The 22043-nt window shown below is 34.3% G+C and overlaps 2 protein-coding genes across 2 annotated transcripts; one reads left to right on the plus strand and one right to left on the minus strand.

Annotated features, from left to right (window-relative positions):
* The first annotated feature begins 902 nt into the window (after positions 1-902).
* On the plus strand, positions 903-12780 carry LOC120218526 (protein S-acyltransferase 8-like). Its single transcript, XM_039215447.1, has 5 exons — positions 903-1159; positions 10370-10555; positions 10979-11284; positions 11397-11630; positions 12030-12780. Exons 1-5 carry the CDS (start codon positions 1121-1123, stop codon positions 12537-12539), a joined length of 1275 nt encoding a protein of 424 aa, XP_039071378.1. The 5' UTR covers positions 903-1120; the 3' UTR covers positions 12540-12780.
* A 3990-nt stretch (positions 12781-16770) lies between these two features.
* LOC120218367 (ethylene-responsive transcription factor ABR1-like) lies at positions 16771-18906 on the minus strand (the record flags this gene model as incomplete). The annotated part of the gene is made up of 2 exons (XM_039215321.1): positions 16771-17511; positions 18399-18906. Coding segments are annotated over 2 exons (1230 nt in total), but the record flags the coding sequence as incomplete, so codon positions are not given.
* Positions 18907-22043: the final 3137 nt, after the last annotated feature.

The raw sequence follows: 22043 nt of genomic DNA on the forward strand, positions 1-22043 counted from the left end.
AATGTTCATTATAAAAAATTTGAAAGTATTTAAGCATATACTATGTTCACCTCAAATTTATATAAAAAATAACATATTATTTTTTTAGAATTATATAATTTATATGCTGATTTTTTTCTGATTAGATATATTAGTCTTTTTATTTATTTAAATGTCTAAAATAAAACTAGGGTAAACTACACATATAGTATCTAAACTATCAATTTTATTTTATTTTGGTACCTAAACTTTCTTTTTTTTATAATCATACAAAACGCTTAATTTATGTTTCATTTCGGTATCCCGGAGTTAAAAACTTTAAGGTGAATTTGACATATACCATAAGATAATGACATATAATTATTGAGAAAAATAAAAATGTCACATCAATATATCTGTTAATTTTTTAATCTAGTGATATCAAATTAAAACCTAAACTAAACTTTAGATATGATTCTGGAAAAAAATAAAGTTTGGATATCGAAACAGAATAAAAGTAATAGTAGTTTAGGTACTATATGTGTAGTTTACCCATAAAACTAAGGGGTAAACTACTTGAATGACCACTTAACCATAAGGTTAATTAATTATGTTTATACGTGTCACCTCCTGATTGAAGGATTAATTTATTAAATTAAATTAAATTGAAGAGTTAATTTATTAAATTAAATTAAAATTGTAACTAAATTGATTGAATGTATAAGCATTGGGGATTAAATATAAAATTATATAAATTTTGTTAACTGCTACGTAAATACTTCGTTAAATGTTAACGATAGATGGCTTGATTGAAACCACTTAAATAGTTAAGTGGTCATATTGAGAAAATTAAAAAAATGGTAGTCATATCGACACAAATTCTATAGTTAGATGGCCATTCAAATAGTTTACCCTAGAAATAAAAAAAGTTTTCAACTCGGGCGTTTCACGATTCAATCATAACCCGATTGAGTACGATTTTCAGTGTGCTCTGGGGAGTTTTCGTCAAGAGAGGTGCTGCGATTTTGTTTCTATTTTTTTTCTGTTGAAATTCTTATTGTAAATGAAGTGAAAGCTCCAGCACAAGTTTAACATCTTCAACTGAGTTCCAGAGTAGTTCAATAAAGCTACAGGAAGGGGAAGAGGACTTGGAATTTCTCTCATGGAAAAGCGCGTGTACGAGGTTTGGAAAGGAAGTAATGTAAGGATGTCACTGTTTTTTTCTTCTTCTTCTTGTTCTTGATTTATGCCGAAATGTACTGCTTTGGTATCTGGGTATTTGTTAGTTTTGTTTAGTTTTTAGAAAAATGAGTTGGGTTTTTTATTGGTTTAGTTATTAGTAGGGTTTTTATGTTTTAGGGTTTTTTAATCAGTTGAAATTCTTATTAGTTTTTACTCTGCTAGGTGAATTTTTGGTGCTATGAGTTGTGCTAATGGAAAAATGGGGAAGAACATGGAGAAAAATAGTATACTCTTTCTTCTGGGTGTTTTGACTGTATGTTTATTTATTCCTGCATTTATGGAGTTAGGCAAAGAACTTGGTTAATGTTAACGAAGCAATTTTAGGGGGCGAAGCTTTTGCTATTTACTTCTATAACTAAATGGAGTACAATCGTTGGCTTTGAAAACTGACAGTTGTGGATTGTTGATTAGTATGGCCTTACAATATTTAGGTGCAAGTGGTATGCTGTTATGCATACTTACTTCGGAGAAAGTAGACCAAATTCATGCTCGCTACATGACTGATTTTAGTGTATTTTTGCATTGAAAGGTGCCATGTGTGTTTTCTATCGATCATGAGAACTCTAGCATTACTATGATGGGTGCTGTTAAGAGTTTCAAACTTCTCTTCTCCCAGTGTTTGGAGAGAAATGGCATAGTTCAATTAAGTATAACTATAGTGTTAAAGTTCTTGCTAGTGTGTAAGACCAGATGGGACAGATTCTCTTTGCCTCTAGATTACATTTTCCAAATTCGAAACTACGATGGTTTTCCAAGTTTGGCAAGCCTGTGAATATACTTGTTACTTTATTATTGTGGCGACATTAGGATCAAAAGGGATGCTTTTGTGCTGTTGTGCATCACTCGATGCAAAAGTATTGCTTGAAGATAGAAGGATGAGAAAATGTGGTTTTAGTTTGTGATTTTTTTAGATGAATAACCCTATTTGTTGGAAGTTACAGGTTACATTTACAATCTCTAACACCCTTATCCTCCAAATAAAAGAAGAATAAAAAATATTTTCAAGGAACATGGTGATGAAAAATTGTCCGACATGCATTTCGTGACATCCACTGCTTATTTGGATGTCAAAATCAACAGTATTTTCCTTTCGGGTGTTGGGATGGAGAGTATTCCAATGAGTAATAATTAGAATGTTGAAGAAAGCGATATTATTTGGAAATTTCAGGGGATTTTACAAGGCTGGGGGATAAACAATGCAGTGTCCACTATTTATACTATCACTGACTGGATTTGTGAAGTAATTGATGATCCGATGTTTGATTTTCTTCATGTTTGAGAAGTACAATATGTTGCAGAGTTTTTCTGTTCATTCTATGTTGTGATGATCTACACGTTGTGGTGATAATATATTGAGGTTGGGTTCAATGTTATGTATCTCTTGACTCTCAGAAACTTGATATAGTGCTAATTATTTTATGTGATAGCCCTTGTTAAATTCAAGAAAATTAAGAGAATTAATCAGTAGATGATCAAGGACCTGGGTTATGGAAAGAAAAGAATATTACTTGAGCTTGAAATCCCTTTAAGCCATTAGATGAGTAGATATATACATACTTTTTTCCTCAAAAGAAATTCAATCTTGTAAACCTTTGATGCTGTTTAACTTGCTATGAACTTTGTGTTCCTTGTGATACTACCATTACTATATTTTACTATTAGTCTTTTGGAAGGCCCTATTCGGTTCCTTTCAGTGTCTTCCTTTGAGTGTTAGCCTGTTGGGTTTCCCTTTTACATTTTTCTAGCGTTTTATATAATCATATTATGGTATCTACAAAACCTAAAAGATGAATGATTAAATTAAAAAATGCACATATAGTTAGCATATTATTTAATAGGAGAAGATTATTCCCAAAAGGGAATTATGCTTTGAACTTTTGGAAAAAGCTAAGTAAATTTTTTGTGCATAAGGATTTCAACCATTATCATGGGGCTTTCAGTATCCCTGCAATCCTTTTCTGTTGTTCACAGCAGCTGATTAAGTTTTATTGAAAAAGATAAAGCTAAGGCTATTATGTATGACTAGCATAGAAAGTAGGAACAGATTTCACGATTGGTACTGGTCTGGATACATGCAAAAAGTTGAGTTTCTCTTCGTTATAGCCTTATACAATTTGGTTCTTGTAGGATCCCTTCTGCCACTTGTGTGGGTTTGTAAAAGAAAAGTATTGATCTATATGCTCATCTGTTGATTTAAATAGCATATATTAGTGAAGGATCTTGTGGTAGATGTTATGATAAAGGAGTATTTTGTAGATACATATATTGATTCCCTGTGTATTTGTTTCATGTTATCACATATATGCAACAAGAAACTGCTTTAAGTTCTCATTCTTTGTGCTGGTGTAGGATAAACTTATCACATATATTTCAAGATGGTACCCTACATAATTTGTAACAAAGGTTGGAGGTAATTGAAAGTTAGAATTTTGAAGAGTGCTTTAGGATGCAAGGATTTAGGTTAATGATGACCAAAACTGAATAAATGGGGTACAATTTATTTATTTTTGATAGGAAAGGTAGGCCTCTTTAAAAACCCCCTTCATGATTAACGGATCACACGGTGCTCCTTAATCAGCGGAAGGAGGAAAAGAGTGCCTCATTAATTCATTGATAACCACAAGTTACAAATACTTAAAACAACCATACAACCTATCATTCAAATAAGCAACCCAAAACCTAACAGAAACCCAACTAAAAACCAGAGATCTACCCAATACCAGCCTTAGCTAAACTATCAGCCTCAACATTGGCTGACCTAGCAATCCATCTAATACTACTATTCAGTCCACTAACCTTGCCACCAATAGCTGTCACAATGTCTAAGTAAACATAGGGACAACGGTCGATGTTCTTGACCCAATCCACTGCTAATTTACTGTCTGATTCAACAATTAACCTTTCCTTAAACCGCTGCTGAAACGAGTCAAAGAAAGATAACCCTTTCATAATTGCCTTGAGTTCTAACAAAACTGGAGGACCTGGACCAGCAGCGTCTTGAAAAGAGCCCACCACCGAACCATAATGATCTCTAAGAATGCCCCCAACACCACTCTTCCTCCAATCTGCAGTCACAGCCGCATCCACATTCAGCTTAATAAATCCTTCTGGAGGTTTAGACCAGGACACCGTTTTGACAATAGGAGAGCTTAATAAGGAGCAGCAATCCCCAAGTGAAGGGTCACAAATAAGAGAGTCCTTAGGGATAGATACAGCCTTGAAGTAAGCTAAGAACCAAGCAGCCAGTCTACATCTTGCCAAAAAAGAATAAATCAATCTGATCTACCTTCCCCCCCTCGAACACAATTGCATTCCTCCCCTTCCACATTGTCCATAAAACCACCCCCGGAATGAAGGACCAAATTTTCGAATTAGGTACCAATTCATCCCAAGCGACCATAAAGCTGTGAGCATTGTCTTGAAAAACTGAAGAAACTCCCCAGAAAATCAAAAATTTATTCCATAAGGACCACACCACCGAGCAAGAAAAGAATAAATGTGCTGAGGTTTCATCCGCCTCTCCGCAAAAAGGGCAAGCAACATCCACAATAGTTGAAACTCCTCTCCTCTGTAGCTCAACTTTAACTGGCAATCTTTGGTGCACGACCTGCCACAAGAAGACCTCCACCCTAGGAGGCACCGTTCCCCTCCAAACATACTTATTCCAAAAGGGGTCTGTTATACCAACAGGCCTGCATGACTTAACACTCGAACTAACAGTATAAACACCTTCCCCATTGCCAAACCAGACCAACCCATCCGATAATTCCTGAGAAAGAGGGATATTGTGGATTAGGGTCATTAATTCAGAGTACTGAACCAATTCCCATTCACTCAAATTCCTTCTCAAATTAACATGCCAAGACCAAACTGAAGATCGAAATTCCCCAAACTCATAAAGCTTCCCATTCTTATTTATAGACAGCACATACAGCCTCGGAAAAATCACTTTAAGTGGGGAGTCATGTGCCCAACTATCCCACCAAAATCTAATGCTCCCTCCATCACCCACTCTGACTTTAAAGTTGCTACGAAACTTTGCTCCAAACTGATCCTTTTTGAAATGGTTGAGGACCACCGATTTCCAAATCCAAGAAGCATGTGTAGGAAGTTTCTCGTTAAACAGCAGTAAACTGGGATCCAAATTATATTTACAACAAATAACCTTCTTCCACACTGAGTCTTTATCGTTAGCAAACCTCCAAGACCATCTCCCTAAGAGAGCTCTATTCATAAGACTTATATTCATAGCACCAAGACCTCCAACACTTTTATCGGAGCAAACTTTTGTCCAATTGACCCAATGGATTTTCCGAGCCTCCACTCCTCCTCCCCATAAGAATCTGGCCATGATGGAATTCAGCTTAACACTCACCGAAGAAGGCATCTTGAAAAGGGACATGAAATAGATAGGAAGGGAACCCAAAACTGCCTTCAGTAAAACCAACCTCCCTGCCATTGATAGAGTCTTCGCCTTCCATCCGGCTAGCTTTGAATGAAACTTTTGAACTACCGGATCCCACAACATCATAGAGTTTCTCTTCGCACCAAGAGGCAGCCCCAAATATTCTGCAGGAAAATGTCCTACAGGACATCCAATAGCATTAGCCCACTGAAGAAGCTCTTCCTCATTAATATTAATCCCAAATAATCTACTCTTAGACAGATTCAGTTCCAGACCAGTCATAATTTCGAACACCCGAAGGATCCTCTTAACATTAACAATCTGGGTCTTCGAAGCACTACAGAAAATGATTAGGTCATCTGCAAATTGCAGATGAGATAAGTTGACTGAGGCCTCGTCTTTACCAACCACCAGACCACTGAAAAGGCCCGAAGATACTGCTTTACGAAGCAACAGGTTAAGCAGTTCTCCGACAAGGTTAAACAACAGAGGGGACAGGGAACAACCCTGCCGGAGGCCTCTAGCCATAGGAAATTCATCAGTAGGAACCCCATTAACTAATACTGACACCGAAGCAGTTGACACACACATCCGGATCCAACTACACCATTTAGAACCGAACCCCATCTTCGCCATAACTTTAAATAAAATGTCCCAATCTACCGAATCATAAGCCTTTTTAAAGTCTACCTTAAATACACAACCCTTCAACCCTCTCTTCCTCCATAAATCAATTCCTTCATTAGCAATAAAAGAGCAATCCAAAATTTGTCTCCCAGGAATGAAAGCAAATTGAGAATCACTGATTATATCATTGATGCAACATCTCAATCTACTCGCAAGGCACTTAGATAGGATCTTATACATCCCACCTACAAGGGAGATAGGTCTGAAATCATCTAAACTCCCAACATTAGAACCTTTCGGGATGAGAGTTAAGAAGGAATGGTTAATACCATGCTCCCATTCCTTACCCAAATAGAAGTTGTGGAAGAATTTCAATATATCGCCTTTCAAGCTAAGCCAGAAGGTCTTGAAAAAACCCATGTTCAACCCATCTGGCCCAGGGGCTTTATTTACTATCACAATAATTTAATGGTCCCCCAAATCTCATCTTCCGTAAACTCCTTCTCTAGCAATAGGTTCTGTTGCAGGGAGATTTTTGCGAAATCTAAGTTAATACCCTCCACTTCCATTGTTGAGCAACAATTAAAAGCTTTAAAGAAATGCTCCCTGACCCTAGACTTGATAAGACCTGGATCATTGGTGATGACACCATCAACATTTAAAGCATACAGAGAGTTCAGCCTCCTCCTAATGGAAGCGCAAGTGTGAAAAAACTTTGAATTACGGTCACCACCTTTGACCCACTTCTCTCTAGACTTTTGTACCCAAATTTGCTCTTCGATTCTAAGCAGTCTCCAAAGTTCATTTCTCAACAGTCTCAATTCTGTCGAGATGACAACATCATTGGAAGGAGGATGATGTTGCATCCCCTTTTCCAATCTGATGAATTTTGTCCTCTAACATAGAGATGTCCATTCGAGGAAATTGATTTCTATCTCCAGACCAGCACTTAATGGCAGACTTTGTATTCCTAAGCATACTCAAAATTCCACCTCTTGAATTTTCTTCTTTGAACCGCTTAACAGACTCAACAACCATCTCCTCAAAACCATCCTCAGACAATAGATAATTGAACAGCCTAAAGGGTCTCTTACCCCAATTATCTGCCCCCCTCTCCAGGAAAATTGCATTATGATCGGAGATAGATTTAGGCAAAAGAAACTGGTTAATACCGGAAAATTCTGCTGAGAAATTACAGTTCACCAGAAACCTATCTAGTCTTACAACCGTCGGCAAATCCCGATAACTGCTCCACGTGAAATTCCCCCCCAACCAGAGGCAGATCAATAAGTCCCGTTTGCTGAATAAAATGATTAAAAGTTTCCAATGAATTCCTGTTATGACCTCTGCCTAACTTCTCCTCTTCAATCAAATAGGCATTGAAATCCCCTCCCACACACAAAGGGATACTGAACCCGTTTACAAACAGTCCCAGTTCATTAAAAAAAGCAGCCTTCTCTTCCTCCACAGACGGGCCATAAACGTTAATGAAGCCACACCTAAGGTGATTAGACTTGATCCTTCCAAAAACAGCAATAAACCTCCTATGAATAAACTGATCGTCAATCTCAAAAAAATTATCATCCCAACAGCTTAACAAACCTCCAGATGAACCTATTGCTGGAGACTCAACGAACCCCTGCAACCCATTCAAACCACTCCTCCTTAAAAACGACATTGGTAATTTTTCGAGTTTTGTTTCTTGAAGAAAAAGAAACGACGGTTTTTTCTCAGAAACAAGTTTTTGCACAACTCTATGTTTCTCTTTTTTTACCCAAACCCCTAACGTTCCAAGACAATATACTTAGCTTAGTCATGATACCCAAACAAACAGAACCCAGAACTCCCACATACAAATCTCCAGGTCAAATAGCCCCACACAACCCTTTCTCCAATTCAACAATCTTTTGTATAAAAGCTTCCTTCCCCTCCTTGAAAGATATCCCCAGCATCTTACTAATTTCCCATGTAGCAATTGCTTCCTCAACCAGCAAAGGAAAAGCTGATGAGGAAACAGTATCAACACTAGCATGATCAACAGCTTCCCTAAATAGAGACCTCTTAATTCTCCTGTATGGTCTGCTCACCCAAGAACTGTCCCATTCCTTTATCGAAAACCCAGCAGCCTTGGGAACATCAGAAAGACAACCTCTAGAAATTAAAGCTCTTCCTGTCTCACCATTGAACACCCCTCGTGACTTTTCCTTACAATCCTGCATCTTATTACAATTTTTCACAACCTGATTCCAGATCTTTCTAGACTTCGACCTACTATAAGTTTTATTATGACTTCTGATGAATTTCCTTCCAACCGGAGCCGTCTTCATGGATAACGAACTTGCAGAGCATGTTTGTGAACCATCTCTTAAACTTATCAACTTTAAACCAACCGGATCCCCTCCTCCAACTTCAACCCCTACTGAGTCCTTAATTGTATCTGATGAAAAAGGACTACGGCCCATAGAGTTTAGGCAGTTTTCTTGCTCCAGACCAGCCAACTGAATCCCTCCAAGGCCTGAATTAGGCCCACTTTCCCGGTCAACATTATCAAGCTTAAAAAGATCCCCCCCATACTTTTCCCGCTTTTCTTACTTTCAAAAAGATCTTCCGACTTTTCATGTGGAGAGAAGTCAACTCTCTCGGAATCTGTGACATTACAACGTTGTGAGTCTGCAACCCACTCTAGCACCCTATTATGGATTTCTGACATTTCCTGACATCCCACGTGACCTCCATGCTGTGCCTGCCCATCCTCTGTGCTCCAACCGGAGGAGTTCTCCACCGAAGGATCCTCTGGAACAACCTCTTCAGCCAGATCTGAAAAATCAGGAAAGAAATCATCCCCCCCATCCACCTTAATTTTTATTAGAAATTTCCTTCCATTCGTAGTAACTGAAGTATGATCAGGGATGTCAAAAGGGCTGACTACCCTAAGAAGCATCTGTGCAACTCTGCAGTCCAATCTCTGAGCAGTTTCCTCTTTAATCTTCACTAACTTTCCCCACCTGGATACCACCCTAGTGAAGAACGGAACCGACCAGCAATTTAAAGGAACTCCTACCATGGAGATCGTACAAAAAGCTCGAGGAATGCTTTCCTCATCCAATACCGGCTCCAACCTTTCAAACCAGAAGGACAAAGCTTCCCATTTTCCTTCCATTGCTAACTTCTTCTCTTCCACCGATTGGAACACAACCAGGCACGCATTCTTAGCAAAACCCCACCTAACAACCTTTACGTTGAAGCCCTCGTTCCTTAACGCTTTCTGCACAATATGAAGTTCAAAAATATCTTTGAAGATACCAGTAAGAGACGATCTAAGCCATACCCTATCCTCCACTGGGATGGAAACATCCTTAGTATTATTCATCTCCTTCGGATTAACATGAATACCCTCTTGCACACCCTCTGACTCTTTATACACCCCCACCACCGCCTCCTTGTAGGACCTCCCATCATGAAACTTATCCAGCATCTCCATCCTCCTCACCCTGTCAGCTTGAGGAGGCAATCTTCTACCCATTCCCCCACTGATACCAGCACTATTAACTCCATCAGCCCTCCCATCTTTCTGTCTCTTCGACCCAGATATCTTCTCATATTTGGCTACAGCCACTAAAATCCTCCTCCCATCAATCAGGGCGTTATTCATCTTATCCACTGCATTACACAGATCCTCCTTACTTGCAAAATGGACGAAAGCAAACGTGCTTACCTTATACTTCGGTCTATTATTGATAAACGGAATGAACACCTTAATAACCTTACCAAAATGACTAAAACGAGCCCATAAATCACTGCGACTCACTCTCCTGCTAAGATTATCAACGAACGCTGACCAAATAATTCCACCATGAACCTCTCTACGGTTACCACCAGGACCCAAACTTTTGACGGACTCTCTCTCTCTCTCACTATTTCTCTCCATGGTAATTCCTTCTTAAGTCAATGTCTTGTGTCAGAATTTTAGTTCATTTTCCTGCAGAAAGCAATCAATGGGGTACAATTTATGAAAAATGTTTATAATGAAGGTTTTAAAACATGGAAATTTGGTAGGCTGATGGCGCTTTCTCATGTCTGGACAGATTATGCAATTATCATTCAGCATTTATATCCTCTTCTATATGCATTTTGCAGAAGTTTATCCTTGGTGGGAGGCTGATATTCGGGCCAGATGCTAAGTCTCTACTTGTTACCATATTGCTGATCATTGTTCCTGTTATTATCTTTTGTGTGTTTGTTGCAAGGCATCTTCGGCATGCATTTTCTCCATATAATGCAGGATATGCAATTCTGGCGGTAGCAATCGTCTTTACCATCTATGTGAGTCTTTACCTTTTACTTCTTGCATGAATTCTTTATTGTGGTTTTAGAACAACTACTGTTGAGTCAGTCACACTGGATGCCAGCAGTTAAATGTTTTCCTAAGACCTTTATGAACTCTGAGTACCAATTTTTAAATGATGGGAATTCTCGGCAATTATCTTTCTGTCATAAATTTCGGTGAATGAAATTCTCACGGGCATTTCTTGAAGGTAAATTGTTGTGATTTAGGGTTAACAAACTTGTTTGTTCCAATTCAGAAGATAATTGATCTTCTGAATTTTAAAATATATTTTGGTAAAATATACAGCAGAACCCTTTCGTTTGATTTAGATCGGAAATTGAGTTCTTATAGAATGTTGGCCTTCTAATTTCTTGAATTATATGGTGAATGCATTTTTAAAGGTGTATGTATTTTGATAGGTGTTGGTTCTTCTTTTCCTCACATCAGCCCGGGACCCAGGAATCATTCCACGCAATTCACATCCACCGGAGGAGGAGTTCCGCTATGAATCTTCTGTTTCAACTGAGGCCGGGGTTAGGCAAACACCCAGCCTCCAATTCCCTCGAACCAAGGAAGTTATAGTTAATGGGAATCCAGTTCGGGTTAAGTACTGTGACACATGCATGCTTTATCGCCCTCCTCGTTGCTCCCACTGTTCCATTTGCAACAATTGTGTAGAGCGTTTTGATCACCATTGTCCATGGGTGGGCCAATGTATTGGACTGGTATGTTATTTTATCTGATAAGCCTGTTTATCGATTCTTCTCTGGATGTTTCTTGCTTGATTCTCCCAAGCAGTCTTTTTGTTAGGAGACTGACTGTTGTGTATATGAGCAGCGAAATTACCGGTACTTCTTTATGTTCGTTTCTTCAGCAACTCTTCTCTGCATCTATGTATTCTCCCTGTCAGCAGTGTACATCAAGGTTCTGATGGGTGATCACCATGGAACAGTTTGGAAAGCAATGCAGGAATCTCCTCCATCTGTCATATTAATGGCATACTGTTTCATTGCACTGTGGTTTGTTGGCGGGCTTACCGGGTTTCACTTGTACCTCATTGCAACAAACCAGGTCTGTTAATTTCCCGTGTTTTCTCTTGGGTAATTAAAGTTGTGCTTGATCTTAGTACAAATCAGAGCTTGATTTTGTTTTTGAAATGCGCTTAAGAATTTGAATCAAGCACTATAAAAACTGTCCTAAGTTCTTACATTGTTTTTTCTGCCCTCCTATCTTGTCAGATTTCCGTAAATAAATATGCGAAAGTCGTCCGAGAAATAAATTAGTAAGTTTTAGGCCTTGAATCTAGCTTCTTCAAAAAAAAATGGAAATATAGTGTATGTGTGTATGTGTTTATGGGTGGGGGAGAGGGGCAAGATTTACATTTCATGTGGTAAGGAGCAGAGATTCATTTTTGTTTAATTCAATAGTGTTTGGGGAATTAGGTATTAACTATATGTACATGTTTTCCAGACTACCTATGAAAATTTTCGATTTAGGGCTGACAACAGAATCAATGTTTACAATCTGGGTTGTCCTAGTAATTTTCTTGAAGTATTTGGCACAACAATAAAGCCCTCGAAGAACAATTTCCGGGCTTATGTTCGAGACGAGGCACCAAGGCCTACCTTACCGAATACTCGAGGGGCTGAAGCTGAAGATCTAGGCGGAGATCCTCGTTCCAAGGTTGAAGATGATCTAGAGATCGGTGAAGATCTATTGAAGATCTCCCAACGACGTAATATCGAGGAAATCGACGACGACATCCGTAGTAGAGGGGGCAATGGCCCTGCCCGTACCACCTTGGATGTTGATTCTATTCTGAATTCCGATCACCGATCTCCCACAATTCGATCTGAAACGAGACACTCAAGTTGGGGTAGGAGAAGTGGTAGTTGGGAAATCGCAGCCAACGACGTCCTTGCCAATTCCAAAATTACCGAAAGTAGAAGCCATATCACACCGAAAGAAGCTTGGCGATGACGGGGTTGATTTGTGAGTTGCCAATGCATGAATTGATGAGCAGACTCCATTGATGTGTATTTGTAATTGTTATGAGAAGATGAAGTGAATAGTTTTACTTTTTCATCTTAGATTGTTTGAATGACATGCAACATTGGGTGGAACGTCTAGTTTTGGTTTTTTCTTTTATTTCAGTTTGTAAAAATATTATTTTCATCACTCGAAACTCGAAAAATTATTGAAAAGCCCCTTTTCTCTTTAATAATTACCATGGCATGTCCCTGATTGGCACAAGGAATGCAATAGGTTAATATACTAAATATGTCCTTCACCACTTTCATTGGTATGAAATTAAATCGTCAGTAAAAATACAAAGAAAATATCTTAACTATATAAAAATTTAAAATTCTTAAGAGGTACGACCACTCCTAATAACCGTTCGATTCATCCCCTGACTATTAGAATAATTGTTGGAGAGTCTAACCATATACAAAAAGGCTGAAAATAATTGATAAAGGTAAAGGAGATTGATGGGATAGAAAACTAAGGTATAACATAAAATGGACACATCTCATTTGATTAAAGGTGAAAGCTTGAAGTCCACTAATTTAGGAAAAAGGGATCTCAAACCCTGATTTTGAGACCATACAACATTTGACAACACAAATCATTAATAAGAATGGTAGGCATTTGGCAATGCCTTGGCCAAATTTTCGGACCATTTCTTTCATTGCAACCTAAAATCAATCAAAAGGTTTGGTTTTTGTCATTTCCATTTCAAAGCAAATTTAAACTTCAACTTCTTTTTGCCATGGAATTGAATTCTTTGCCAATATTCAAATACGACTTGATTCAATGTTCACTCTGATTCCTCTTTAGTCTTATCGGTCACTCAACGAATTCAAATATAAATGATTGGATATTTATTATTGGGTCAAATACTTGATAATCTCTTGATCATAATGTATTTTTTTGTTAAATTTCTGATTAAAGAAATATAAAATAGTTATTCGACTTAAAAAATAACTAGTTGATCTATTGATGTTAAAGAATTGATGGTAAATAGCTCGATAGTTAATAAAATTGGAATAGTAATGAATTTAATCCTCAAATTTAACGGTATTTTAATTTAATTCTAATTATAGAAAATCAACGCTTTATTCTAAATTAGTGAACTATTTGATTATTTTACCCTTTATTCTTTCTTTTTCAACTTTTAGTTTCTATTTTAGGTAAACTACAAGTTTAGTACTTTAACTATCATTTCTGTTCTATTTTGGCCACCCACCTATTTTTTGTTTAAAAATCATACTTTAGTTTTGGTTTCATTTTTGCCATCCGTCATTAAAATAATAAAGGTGATGTTGATGTGTCACCATAAAATAATGTCACATCATCATTGGGGGAAAAATCACATCAACAGTTTTGTTAATTTTTTAACGATTGTGACCAAATAAAATTAAAACGTAACGTTAGACATACTTTTGAAAAAAAAATAATTGGGTGACCATAACAGAATAAAAATATATAGTTGAGATACTAAATATGTAGTGTAACCTTCCATTTTATCAATTGTTGCGTCGTTTGTCGTCAATTTTAATAGGAGCATATCAATTTGGTATTTTTTAAAGTCAATTGATCATTTTATAACCTTTTATGGTTAAGAGACTTGGAAAAAATCCTATTATTAAAGGACTATTACGTATTTTACCCTTTCCTATTTGAAGAACTTTTATATTACTTCTATTAATAAAAAACTTTTATATTACTAAACTCTTGTTTATCCAACACAAATTAAATCATCATTCATAAACATAATTGATAATCTTAACTCGAATGTTATATATTCTAGTTATAATAATTAATATATTAAAATAATAAAAAATTACTTTTTGATATATTTATATCATATCAATTATTTAAAGTATTTATACAATTCTGATGTTATATGTGTGGTTAAATTATTTTTTATATTATTTAAATACGAAAATCTAACCTAGTCGTACCTAACTTGCCTAGCTTTTGTATATTTTATAGTGGGTCTTGAGAATTTAGCTTCCTCGTAATTTCGTGATGTACTAAACTCTATAGGACACCTAACCTAAGTATCCTATGCTCGATGATCCCAAAAATCACATCATTCTATTTTTAGATTTGGTTGTTATAGGTAGGGTCGTAGATGAATAGTATTTAACTCGATTTAATTTGAAAAATACAAATTTAAGTTTAACTCAACTCGATTTAAATCAAAATTAATGATCTTAAAATAGTTGAGCTCGACATGAAATAAAAAAGTTGAAGCTCAAAATATATAATTTCTGGAAAATGGTCCAAAAATGGTAGGTATATAAAATTTTGTAATGTAGAAAGTCTTTTAAGGAACTAAAACTATTAGAGCACGTGTCGAATTGATTGTACCAAACTCTTCTTTTCACATGATTTTACCGAAAAGGAATTATTATTAAAAAGAATAAAATATAAAAAGAATTTTCTTTCCTTCTTTTTCCTTATCTTTTTTGAATTCATTCTCGCTCTCTATAACCTAAATCTAAATAGATAAACTATCATCAGTTATGATCATCTTATCTTTTCATATGTTTCTCTTCTCACATAAAAAAATCGTTAATATTCGTCATAAAAATCTATCTTATTTGTTATACATCAACATATCTTTTATGTTATTATAATTTTAAGTTATTTTATATTTTTATGATACCCAAAATTATTTTTACTTTAGTTTAAGGTAAATTATGTAGTTATTAACACATTTTTCTCACAGTTCTATTTTGATCATCCAACCATTTTTTTAAAGCATATTTAGCATTATGTTTTTGTTCTGTTTTAGTCAAATGTTACTAAAAATTATACATAACAATTATTATGGTCTTTTTTAAAAAATTTAAATGATGACGTTGCATTATCTTATAGTAACGCATTAGTTTACCGTAATTTTTTAATGTTAAATGATTAAACGTAAAATTGATTAATTTTGAAAAAAAAAATAAAGTGATTAAAATGAAACTGCAATAATAGATGGAGAACTAAATATATACTTTACCCTTTGATTTATTTTATTTTATATGGCAGGCACCTTGAAATTGACTATTGACATTATGTGTTCACGTCATTACTAAGTTCGGGCTCATGTGTAACGCGTGTTTTTCGTGGGCTCCACTCTCCAACATTTGACCTCATCCATTGACTCATTGTTACGTGTGACTACCTACGCTGACCTCATAAATGAGATATCGTCGCTTTTGTTTTCTTCTTAAATTTAAAAATATATATATATATATATATTCTTTAATTATTTGTATTCGATTTGATTTAATAAGACCAGACTTCTTTTTAAGAACAAATCCAAAGGTTGATTCAAGAAAATTCTTAAAAAATGATATATATTTGACATGTAATGTGTTGAAATTATGTGATTGTTTTCATTAGGATTTTATTTTATTAGTTTGAATAAATTAGTATTTTATTTAATTATTATTTATTTTTAAAATTATATGTCAAAAATTGAAATTTATGTTAATGGATTGAAAATGTGTTTTTAATTAAATTTTCAAGTGGAATGCAAAACATATACATTAATTTATATTTATACTAAAATTAGAACGAGATCAAATTTTATCACGATCATAGTGGAACAAATTTTAGGTGATCAAAAAACATTTCGATCACGTCGTGTCAAGTTTAAACTAATTTTTCTTGAATTTACATATTGAATTGAATTTAATTCAACGTTATTATCATTTATTATCTTTATATATATATATATAAGATTTAGAATAAAGAAACCAAATTACATTCATTGAAGAATCTTTGGGTGTAAAGCAAAGCATAAAACTATGCCTAAACCATAAACCCTACATGCCTTTTTGTTTATATATCATCATCCCCACCAAACTTTATTCTGATTTACCCTTTTTACAATAATAACGATGATAAACAAAATTAAAATAAAAGGAAAAAATATACTATATTCCCAATAATATGATTTTTTATCTATATTAAAAAATATATAATTTTATTGTTAGGTCAATTACACCAGATGTCCAAAAAATTTGACCCGATAATAGATTAATTCCAAATTTTCAAAATATTTAAGCCACATTTTTAAAGTATCGATATCTTAATAGTTAGATCATTCAGTCGGTCTAATCGTAAGCTTAAAATTAGACGTGAGATGAGGTATTTTGAAGTTCTAGGACCATTTTAAAGTTCGGGTCATAATTTGAGACATTTTGGACAATTAACCCTTTAATATTTTAACCGGTGGATGAAGAATGATTAGTAGGATGAAACCATGGCGGCGGCGGAAAAACTGATCCACTAGCCTGAGTTTGACTAGACGGCGGCCTGAAAATGCCCATTTGGTGCTGCTCAGCAGAAAGCAGAGGTAAAGAAACAGAGGAAGATGATGAAGGCGGCAAAGGTAGTGGTGGTGACAAAGAAGAAGATAACAATGGCGGTTGAATATTAGGTAACTGAGATGATTGGATTATTTGGTTTAGCAAGCTCGTGGCTGGTTGTCCATTGAAATCATTACAACTCTGTAGAAACTGAGAGTAGTTCCAGTAATCTCTCAGCATATCGGCGGTGGAGCTCTGAAGAGGATTCGGGGATTGGTAATATGACGGAAAATGGGTTGTTAGGGAAGTAGAAATTGGTGTTTGGATGGCCGGAAAATTCTGCAGCGGTTGAGGGAAAACCCTGGCATTTTCCGGGAAATTTAACTTTGCCCTGTTTCCCCTGAATCTCAAAGCCGCTTCATCGTAGGCTCTTGCGGCGGCTTCCGCCGTTTCGAATGTTCCGAGCCAAACTCGTGCTGCTTTGTTCGGATCACGTATCTCCGCCGCCCATTTCCCCCATGGTCTTTGCCTTACGCCTCGGTATCTTCTTCGCCGCTCGCCGGTTTCTTCGTTTGAAAACGTCGTCGCATCGCAGGTAGTTTCCGCCGTTGCTGGTGCAGCAACAGTTTCTTCAGTAACTGTTAAGAAAAAAATTGAGAGATTAAAGAAACTGTTAAAAGGTGACTATTTCGTTGTAGCTTTGAGTTTCATTACATTTTCTTCCAAAGTACTAATGTAGACTTGTTAACATCACAGGATTAAATTGCAAGCATAATGTAAAATTAATCAATCAATATTTATTAAAATAATTATTTTGATTTTATTTTTAGAATAATTTAACGATTTATTTTAAGATAAAATAATTTATATTTTAAAACGTTAATAATTTATTAACTAACGTTTTTCATCCACGAAAAGATATTTTTTCTCTAAAGTAAAATATCAAAAGTTAAAATACTAAAATAAGAACAAAAATGATCATTTTAATAAAATTAGGATGATAATTTTAACATTATGCCAAATGTATCGCAACTTAGTATAATACTCTATCATAATAAATTTTAATATCTTTACCGTATCATATTTATATTCACAACTTGAGAATATTGTTATATTTTAAGAAGCGCATAGTGTTAAAATTTATCTATAATATTTATTAAAGCGATCATTTTAGCTTATATATATATATATATATTAATATTTTAGCATCAAACGATTTATTTTGGGCAAAAAAGGTTATAACCTTTTATGAATAGCCATTTTGATACTTATTCTTTTTTTTCCTGAAGCATTTTAACTCTTAACGTTTCATTTTAGGATAAAAAACCCCTATTTAGGAGTTCACCGTTTGTTAAATACAATTTGTATTTACATAGGTCTCTTTGTCTCAAAATGAAACGTTGGGGCGAAAACGATCTAAAAGAAAAAAAATAAGGATTAAAATAATCATTTTGGTTGAAGTTGAGGGTTAATTTTGACATTATACAGAAATAAATTACACCGTAACATTGCAACTACGACATACCAGAAATTGCAGCAGATGATGGATCGGCATGGGAGCCTCTTTGAGCCCCGGGTTCAGGCTCAACCAACTGAGCCATAATCTCCTCTTCACGCCTTCTTTTCCGACCAGTCTTCCATGGGGCAGAACCAGAACCAGCAGCCGAGCCACTTTGTGTATGTCCGAACCATGCATCGTCCAAATCAGAAGGGTAACCCCAAGCACCAGCAGGAACTATTTGGCCTGAAGAGACAACATTTGTCAAGGCAGACACCATTGCAGACATCTCGGTTGCTTGATGACTTTGTGGTCCAAAAAACATATCTGCTTCATCATCCCTATTCCGTCGTCTGCCTTGTCGGAAACCACCTTCTTCTTCCTCCTCCTCTTGTTGTGGTTGATCGGAGCCGCCATCTTCAACAGGAGGAAACCTGATGAACTCACCGGACCTCCTCTGGTGCGCCACCTTGTTGAGTAAATACGTGAAAGTAATCTTCTGGTTTTGAAAATGAAGGAAAGAGGGTTTTGTGGATTAGGAATTTTCAGAAGCTGATGAATCTTTGATCAGTCGACCTTAATATAAGTACACTCCAGAAATTTATCTGATAATCATGATTTATATGCAATAAAGACTACGATAATAATAATAATAATAATAATAATAATAATAATAATAATTTCAATATTATATTATCCTTATTTAACTTTTGGTCAAATTAAGTAGACAGTCATTTACTTGTTTAAAATTTAATCCATGTACTTGAAAATTAAAGGTACAATCTTAAAATTCACATCTAATACCCAATTGAATAGTTATCTTAGTCCTTGATTTTCAAGTATTTTAGCTCTTAACGTTTTGTTTTAAATTAAAATAATCCCCGATTAGATGAAAATCATTAGACGACTAACAATCAACATTTGTCGGCAAATTTAGTAGAATAATCTTCGTGCCAAAACTATTTTGTATGCAATTGGTGAAAAATTATTTAGAGAATTTTGACATTCGCTATAGTGATTAGGAACTTATCGTGTGGACGTGATGTGTTCAATAAAAATATATTTTTTTTATTGAAACTCGTCGTGTTGACTTGACGAGCTCTACTAAAAATTTATATTTTATGGAACTCATCCATGAAACTAGTCATATCTACGCGACGAGTTCTAATAATTTTTTATGAAACTCATCATACGTGACGAGTTCCTAATCCACTATATCAAATGACATATACCCCTAAATAATTTCACACCAGTGCCAACAATATTTCTCTAATTTTGTCACATTTTTTTGCTGACATGGCACATTATGTGTCCAAAAATGTTGATATGATATTGTCGCATGAATTTACATAAGTAATGTCATACATATATCATGTGCCCAAAGTGATAACATGACATATTACATTAATAAAAAATATTTTATTTTTATTTATTAAATTAATATTATTTATTTTTTATTAAATAAAATTAATTTAATAAATAAAAATAAAATATTTTTTACTAACGTGACATATCATGTTGTCATATTAATATATATCATAATTTTAATTTAAAAACTTTCAAATATATGAATTAAATCTCAAATTTTATTCAAGAGATTGAAAACATAATTTAACCTTAAATTTTTAGTTTTAATATTGAACACTTTTTTAATGAGAAAAAGTTGTGTATTTTTCCTTTACATCTTTAGGGTTTGTTTTTTTACAAGTTTTTTTTTATTATTTAATTGCAAAATAAAAATATGGCAGTTGTTAGATATTGACTAAATGAAAATGTTCACACTTATGAAGTACGAACTTTGACTGATTTATTGAGTGTTTAATGAACTTAGAGGGGTTGAGATTGGGAAAATTACACGCATAATTAATTAAAATGGTTTTAAATATTATTTATTTTTAATTATTCAATCTTATCGAATCACATGTAATTATATTTCATCAATTAAATATATTTAAAAATTGGGTTTATATTAAAAAAATTAGATTTATAAGTTTGTAACATTTTTCTTGTTTGATATTTTTATTATAAATTATTAATTTTTTGTGCTAATGATTATAGGAAAATGTCCATATTATGTGTTTAGTTTATGATTATAATTGTAAACTTTTAGTATAATTTGGATATTTTCTATTTTTAATAAAGTTAACAATCTCCGTTAAAAAAGCAGATTTCTTAATAAATACAATAAGATGCAACTATTATTTTAATCAGGGTAAAATATACAACTGGTCTTTCTATTATAGTTGTTGTTTTGTTAAGTTTCATGACTATTAAAAGTTACAAAATAGTCTTTTGACTATAGTTGTTGTTTTGTTGAGTTCTCATACTATTAAAAGCTACAAAATTGTCACTCGATTATTCATATGTTCCAAACTCATATTTTCTGTTAAAAAATCACAAAATGTCCTAGTTAGACGTTAACCTACTGACTGAGCTATGATAAAATTATATTTCAATGATGTTTACTGACGTCGTCGTTGCTTTCAAGCATTGGCTCTGTGACATAATATTTCAAGCATTGGCTCGATGACATAATATAAACAAAGATTCGATCCATAAAATATAGCTGAAAAGGTTTTGAGATAAGATTTTATGATATCTCAATCAACAAGTTAACGCCCAACTCAGACGACCATCAGTTTTTTAATAGAAAATGATGAGCTGGGAATATATAAATAGTCGGGGGACTCAACAAAACAAAGTCATATAGTTGGTGGATCATTTTGTAATTTTTAATAGTTGAGAGACTTAACAAAACAATGCCCCATAGTCGAGGGACTCAACAAAGTAACACACTATAGTCGAGGGACCATTTGTGTACGTTACTCTTTTAATAATTATATGTTCTTTCAAATTAATATTTTAAGTTAAAATTGTGATTTAGTCTTTCTATTATATATAAGTTATTGGTTTAGCATTGTACTTTAATTTAGTCAATTTTAGTCCTTTTACTGTTCAAAATTCAAAATTTCAATCTTAACCCATACAATATAAGAACAATATGACTATATTACAGGTGCTTAACAGAAACTAAATATATATTTTATACATAATGCAAAGATTAATAGTAAAACTTGACTTCATAGATTTCATTGTTATTGTTTAAGCAAGAACTAAAAGTTTAAAGATTGAAAAGTATAATGACTAAAACCATAATTTATGTATAGAACAGGGACCAATAGAAGAGTTTGACCACCATAACAATAACATGGAGTTGTTCTAATGAAATTAACAAACTTGGGCTTGGATTTAACTAATGATTAGTCCATGATTAGGAAAATGGATTGTATCCTAATCCAATTTGGTTCGAATAGGATTCCAGTGCGGCGAACAATTTATTCAGGCTAATTTTATAAGATCTGAAAGAGGGAAAATATTCGATCTTGATTTAAATTTTAAGATTTAGGGTTCAGGGTTTGAGTGATGTAATCACGTAATTTATTTTGAATAATTGTTTAAGATTAAAAAGAAAAAAGAATTTAACATAATTTGAATTTCATGGTTTAAGATTTATGTGATGTAATCATATAATAGAGGATGGATCGAGGGAGTATTGGGGTGCGGTCACACTCTCTAGAAATTTCAAATTATTTTATATTTTACATATTTTCTATTGATTATTTGATTTCGTTCCTCCAAACATTTTATAATTTCACATCCGTTAAATTTTAA

This window comes from Hibiscus syriacus, unplaced genomic scaffold (genome assembly GCF_006381635.1).
Source record: "Hibiscus syriacus cultivar Baekdansim isolate YM2019G1 unplaced genomic scaffold, ASM638163v2 tig00110198_pilon, whole genome shotgun sequence".
Classification (NCBI taxonomy): domain Eukaryota; kingdom Viridiplantae; phylum Streptophyta; class Magnoliopsida; order Malvales; family Malvaceae; genus Hibiscus; species Hibiscus syriacus.